We start from the raw sequence: 6828 nt of genomic DNA, 5'->3' as shown, positions 1-6828 counted from the left end.
TTCCCTTCAAAACCAGAGGAAAATTTGCCAGATCTGATGCATTAACACAATGACTACAACATTTGTGCTCGCAGAAATATGCACACCTACTTCTTTGAAGTCTGGCCAACACTCTCAATACATTTTGTTAAATTTCCCCCACTAGCTGATAACAGCAATGAAAGACCTGAACAACTGCCATGTTTCCCTTTCTTGCTAAATCTGTGACGAGTGTAGCACAGACACCAGCTGAGACCCATGTTGCAATCAGTTTCTGGAGTTGGTTTATGTGACTAGTTTCTTTGCTGAGGTTTGCAAATGTTCTCGTGTGTGAAGCGTAAGGCCCACCAACATTAGATGAGGCAGGCCAGCTCCTCAGACTCAGCTTTCAATTACAGTCTCTGGTGCTCCTGAATCACTTACAGCAACATTCCTGATCTGTGGCCCTGCAAACCACCGCAGCTGTTCCAGGACAGCCTGGAAGACCTCTGTTTTGTAAGGAGGAAGATCTGCCACCACTTTTCTCATCACCTCCTCCACTGAGCTCAGGGTACAGGCAGCACCGAAGGTGATCCCTGTAAAAAAAACAAAGGAAAAGAATTGTTGTTCTCCAAAATGTCAAGGTACAGGAGGACAGTTATAACTGTGCCTGCAAAGCTTAGATGCCTCCGAGTTTAATTAGACATTCAGTCACACTAGATTATTTAGTATGCACTGCATGTAAACATCACATCCTCAGAACAAAATTCACCTTCAAATTACAGCTCATGCTGGTACTGTCTCACACATAATAGCAACAGAGCATCCTTTTGCCTTGGTGTATCATTAGCAATATTGGCCTCCTATAGGTATTAGTTTGTCCTTTGAGAAGTGAAATCCAACTCCTTTCCAGTTTCCATACTTTAAATATTCTACCAGACATTGGGTCACATGCACTGCATTGTCTTAATTACATCTATTTGTAAGGTTGACTCATTTCTACCATGAAGGTAAATGTAATAGTATCATAGAATCATTACAGTTGGAAAATGCCTGCAAGATCATTGAATCCAACCTTTGTGTGAACACCACCATGTCAGCTAAAGCATAGAACTAAGTGCCAAATTCAGCCTTTTCTTGAATGCTTCCAGAGATGTTGACTCCATCACCTCCCTGGGCAGCCTGTTCCGAGGCTTAGTCACCCTTCCAGTGAAGAAATTCCTCCTGATATCTAACCTGAACCTCCCCTGGTGCAGCTTCAGGCCATTTCCTCTTGTCCTATCACTAGTTGCCTGGGAGAAGAGACAAAACCACACTTTGCTACAAACTCCTTTCAGGCAGTTGTGGAGTGTGACAAGGTCACCTCTGAGCCTCCTATTCTCCAGGCTAAACAGCCCCAGCTCACATTTTTTCCATATGCCTCACTGGATTCCTTGCATGGGAAGGGTGTAATGCATGCAGAAAGCAGTTTCTGATCTGTGGATTTTCCTTCATGTTGCCTTTATTATTCCATGGAGTCCCCACTCAGTCACTTCACAGGCATTCTGCCTCTTTTGCTCACCTGTTTCAGTGTGCTGAACAGCATTCATTTCAGGGATCCATGTTGGTGCTATTATCACTGGATACAACATGTTCTTTAACCTCATCTCGATACCTGAAGGAAAAATAAGATGCCTTTGGTTACACACAGGTGACAGAGAGCTGACGTTAGCTGCTTCCCAGTGAAATGGCAGCAGGCCTATCAAAGAGTCAGTTCATCAACCATCTGTAGCATGGATTATAGAAGGACACAGATATACCAAATATAATGATGTTTTGACTAACATTAGAATTCTCATGGGGAAATTTTAGACCCTTTTTTAGGCTTACAATAACCTTAAACACGTTATTTGGCGCTTGTGTAACCTGTTGTACATAATCTCTCAGGAAAGAACAATCAATACAATGAACCATACAATATTTTGGGATTGTTTCCTGAACCAATTTTGCAGGATAACAGAATTACTAAACGTGTCTGAATTCTCCTCCTCAGCACTTATGTTTGCAGAAGTATCTATTTGGAGTGATAAAACAGTAAGACTTCAAGTTTCAAGAGTTTGCTCAATGAAAAGTCCTTCAAAATGCAGGTTTCACAGCTGAATTCATTTGATTATGAGAACATTTTTTGCTGTGCCACTCCCCTCTTCTCAAAATTCCACAAAATACAAAAAGACTTAGAGGTCTAGATTAGCATTTTTTTCACCCAACACAGCAAAGAACAAGGAAGAACACACACTGTGAGATTAATCTACCTGAGAAGAAAATCTGTTCCTACACACAGCCTGAAGATTAAACAGCAGTGTCATGAAGGAGGTTTACATTTGCACTGTTCTCACAAAATACTCCATGTAAAGTTTTCCAACTGCTCATAATGAGCATTCACTCTCTCTCTTACCCACTTCTGTGTTCCCCACAACAATTTTGGCATTGGGGTACTGGGATTTGAGAGCCACAAATTCCTCGAGAGTTGTAGGCTGGATCCACATCACACGCTCGCCTTTGAAACACAGCTGCTTCTGCTGTTTGTTACTCTGAGTCTGCAAAGTGAATTCAGATATTGCTCAGACCCTACATCAAGCAAAGAATCCCTGCTCACATGCTGCCCATGCCTATGCCAGGCTAGGATTCATCTCAGTCAAGTTACTGACAGGTGGCTGTGATATTCACACTGTTGGCAGTTAGCCATTCCCCATCTTCCTACTAGCAGTGATGAGAGAATTTTTCATGCTGACCAAAGTTTTCCCTTCCTGATACTGCCAGGTGCATTCTGCTGCCACATCTCTCTAGCAAGATCTCTGCCAGCAAGTTCCATCTGCCCAAAGTTCTGGCAGATACCTGTAACTTCAGCCACCTTACAAGTAATGGGGTTTCCATTCTCATCTCAATCAAAAAATGTCAATCTTTAGCACTGATGAAGTTTAGTTACCAGGTAGGCCAGATTCTGATTCCCTTTTTAACTCCTTCATCTAGTGCCTGAAGAAAACAGACTGACATGTCTGACTCACACCAACATGAGGTCAACCCTTGGGCAGGAGAACATCTTGGAGAAGAAACAAAGGTGGCCTATCTCAAGCTGAATATATCTTATGCTATGGTCTATGAGAATCCACTCATGCTGTAGCTCATGATACATTTAGGCTGAGTACAGCAGCAGAACTAATGGCTGAACTTCGGTTGTTTGCTAAATATGAAGAAAGCTGCAAACATGCCACATGCTGAGTTAGCTTCTTGGCTGGGATGCATTGCTTAGGGGAAAATCAAAAAAAAAACCAGGAATGAAACATGGAGAGAAACTAATCTCACCTAACTTTTAATGTCAGTGTGAGTCAACCAACTTCTACTGCTACACTAAGAGGAGAGAAGTTGATGCTTTTGGAAAGTCTACTTGTTGAGACATTTATTCAGCTCCATCCCATAGCTCCTACTTCTCTTCCTACACTATAAAGGGAGTACAGTGAGGTAGGCTCAGATACCTCCATATTTAATATATGTTCACATCTGACTTAGTAAACTGAAATTTCAATATCAGCAACTGTTTTGTCCCTGGACAGGCAGTGACAGGAAAGGAAGGCAACCTAAGAGCAGAGGCACATATGGTGAGAAGCAGAAACAAAAGCCAGCCAGCTGGAACAGGCACCTGGCCTGCATATTTTTTAAGCCACCCTGACTTAAACACATTCTGTTTTATGAAACAGGGAAGGATTCATGCCTATGCATTTTCCTTTATCAGCGCCATCTTTGGCATGGCCATTTCCTTAGGGCAGAGACACGCAAACCCTGTGCAGAGCAATGAAGCCAGCAAATCACATCCTATTTCTTTTTGAACGAACTTACCATTAACTCTGGTGGGAAGATTGGCTCCTGTGTGGGGTCCAGTGGCTGGAACTCAGAAGAATTGAACAGGCTGGAGGACATCGTTGTCTATCACAGAGAAAACACAAACGGTTAGTGACAGGGGAATGAGCTATCCACATACAACCCCAACTCACTCCTCTTTCTAGTCAAATTCCTGTTACTATTTCATGGAGTAAAGAGTGGCAAACACAGTGAAACGATGCCAGTTAATCCATCATTTAAGGTTCTTCAGTGCTATTTTTCTGACCCAAAGGCATGTCTGGTCAGAAAGCTCTACCCTGAACACACTGATATGTTCTTGTCAATCAAAAGTGACATCTTTTTCATGCTGGCATGTTGCATTACATCAAAGGAACCTTTTCTGAGGTATGCTTTTCTGATCATTATATATAAATTGGTCTAAACTGCTTTGCAAAAATACAGCTAAATTAAAACCATTGGGCTTCGGCATAGAACAAGCCAGAGATAAGACTTCAAAACATCAGAAATAAAGAAAAAACTAATAGTTGAGAGGCACCTTACCACTTTGGCTTCTTTTCCATTCATGCAACAGCCTGGACCATTGGCTTTTCCTCCGCAGCAGCCCCCATTCTGAAAAAGAACCAAGCATACTTCAGCTATTCTAAGCAAAGTCAGAACATTACAACTTTTACAGAATATTTTTCTCCCCTTTTTTCTATCCCAGGATTGCAGAACTTTGCAGTAACATTTTTCATTAATAAGCTACTTTGATGAAATAACTCCAAGCAGTCATAATTGTTGGAGTATTCCATGGAACACTGGATGTTTCCCAACAAAGAATCCACAAAAATTCACTGGAATTTCCTGGCAATTAATTTAATTCTATTCTCTGTTTCCTAAATTAATTTTATATTCATACTACCTTATTCCTCAACTCCTTGTTTTCCTTCTTATTGTTTTTCCCTCAACTAGTATACAAAACGTGAATAACTTCTTTTCCCACCCGATACTCCAAAAGGTTCCAATTGTAAAATGCATTGGAATGGAGATTAAATTACTTAATTCATCATTAGACTGCAAAGTTTGGGAAATATCATACTGAGGATTTAACTGGTTTTCAGATCTTTTTTCACATAAAGAGAGATCACTTCAATATACCAGAATCTGGTAACACATTGTTTACAGTTGTCACCATGCTGTTTCACAGAAGAGTTGCACCTTGAAGATTCAGAAGGAACCTTGCAGATTGAGAAGAATCTCTATTGTAAAACCTGTCATGGTGCTTAGTCATGCTAATCAGAACATACCCAGTCACAGCATCTTCCAAGAGACAGACACTGAAAACAGCTCAGGTAGCACTGAATATCTGTACCACAGTAAAGCCAGAGAGGTGACTAATAAATCAGCACTCTAATACTATACTGAAAATTGAGGTTATAGGTTTTAATGTTCAGCTTACCATGCTATTTCCCTTCCCACTGCCACAGCAGGTAGTGCCATTGGCAATTCTGCCGCAACAATTCACGTCCTGCAGGAACAAAAACTGTTCTGAGAAAAATGGGCGGATTCCAAGGAAATTAAGTAGACTTGATCTCCTTTTGAAAGATATTGACCCCCCCATATATTATATCCAAAGCAGAAATGGGAGATGGAAGCAAGCAGGTGTTTCTCTTGCCAGTGGAAGGCAGTATCCTGTGGTGGCTAGGTCATGGTCATGTCCACTCTACTAATAGACCTCTTGTTCTGGTTTAGAGCTATTCTGACCATTCCTCCAGTGTCTCTGGTCCAGATAAGAAGACTAAAAGGGACAAGCACATACAATATAATACCTAGTACTCTACCAGCATCCAGTTACATTCAGCTCAGGGACTACCTTAGCCCAGTGTGGTTTCTTTCTCTTCAGTAACCCTTAGTAGCTCTCTGTTAAGTATCTCCCCTGAAGCCTGTGCTTTTAGTACCCACCACACACTTGGTGAGTTCTGCAGGTGAGATACCTGGTACATGGCAGACTACCTCCCTCTGTTTACAATCTGACTCCTACTAGTTTCATTTCTTGAAATGCTCCTTTATTGGGAGAGGCAGCAAACAGCAGATGCCTGTACACAATTCTGTAGATCTGCATCAGAGGTCAACAGAAACCACTATATGGGCTATGTGGAGCTCCTTCCTCTCCCTGACATCACTTTTCCAGGCTGAAGTTGCCCAGACTACTCAGTGCTTCCCTATATGAAAGTCAGATTACCACAGATGTGATCCTTCTTCCACTTCTCTGAATTTTCTCCTGTTCTGCTATACCCTATTAGAGATGAGAGGACCAAAACTGGACAGGAAGTGTAGGAAGAGCCATGATACATACAGAAGCATGGCAATGTTTCCTGTTTTGTTCTCTACCCTTGAAAGTGGTGTCCTGACTGCCAGTGAGCATTGAGCTGATGCTTCCATGGAACTGTCTCCCAGACCTCCAAGATCATCTTCCTGCGTAGTAAACTTGTGTCTGCTCACAGCCTACCATTTTATACGTGAAATGGGGACTCAGTGCCTTTCTGTAAATTGCTTTGCATTTATTTACCCTGAATTTTGCATCCCATTCTATTCTCCTATCTCTCAGGTTCATAAAATCCTTCTGAAATTCCTTAAAGTCTGTTCCTGCTTTCACTACTCAGACTAACTTGATATATGTTAACTTATTTTCTCACATTACTACTCACGGTCTTTGCCACAGCATTTAGAGATACCTTCAACATCCTTTCTCCCACCACAGTTCCCAGCAGAACTCCAACACTGACCTCCCTCCACTGCAAAAATACACCATTTACTCCTACCTGCCACTCCCTGCCTCTTAGCTAATCTTTCATCCATATAGAGATCTTCCCTCTTACCCCATATGGCTGCTTATTGTCCTTAAAAGCCTTTGGTGAGACACTGTTGAAAGCCTGTTGGAAATCCAAGTAGACTATATAAACTGGATTTATACTCCAACACTGACCTCCCTCCACTGCAAAAATACACCATTTA

General features: G+C 41.7%; 1 protein-coding gene across 1 annotated transcript in view; it reads right to left on the bottom strand.

The window, feature by feature from the left end:
• Nucleotides 1-6828, bottom strand: part of XDH (xanthine dehydrogenase) — a gene marked incomplete at its 3' end in the record, with an annotated part of 41249 nt that overhangs the window by 22500 nt on the left and 11921 nt on the right. Inside the window, exons 7-12 of the mRNA XM_009080327.1 lie at nucleotides 5273-5341; nucleotides 4378-4443; nucleotides 3832-3918; nucleotides 2393-2534; nucleotides 1520-1612; nucleotides 403-554 (exon numbers count right to left, since the gene is read on the bottom strand). Coding sequence (XP_009078575.1) covers nucleotides 403-554; nucleotides 1520-1612; nucleotides 2393-2534; nucleotides 3832-3918; nucleotides 4378-4443; nucleotides 5273-5341 — 609 coding nt within the window. The remainder of the gene's footprint in view (nucleotides 1-402; nucleotides 555-1519; nucleotides 1613-2392; nucleotides 2535-3831; nucleotides 3919-4377; nucleotides 4444-5272; nucleotides 5342-6828) is intronic.

This window comes from Acanthisitta chloris, unplaced genomic scaffold (assembly GCF_000695815.1).
Source record: "Acanthisitta chloris isolate BGI_N310 unplaced genomic scaffold, ASM69581v1 scaffold20748, whole genome shotgun sequence".
NCBI lineage: Eukaryota > Metazoa > Chordata > Aves > Passeriformes > Acanthisittidae > Acanthisitta > Acanthisitta chloris.
This window is presented reverse-complemented; position numbering and strand designations above follow the sequence as displayed.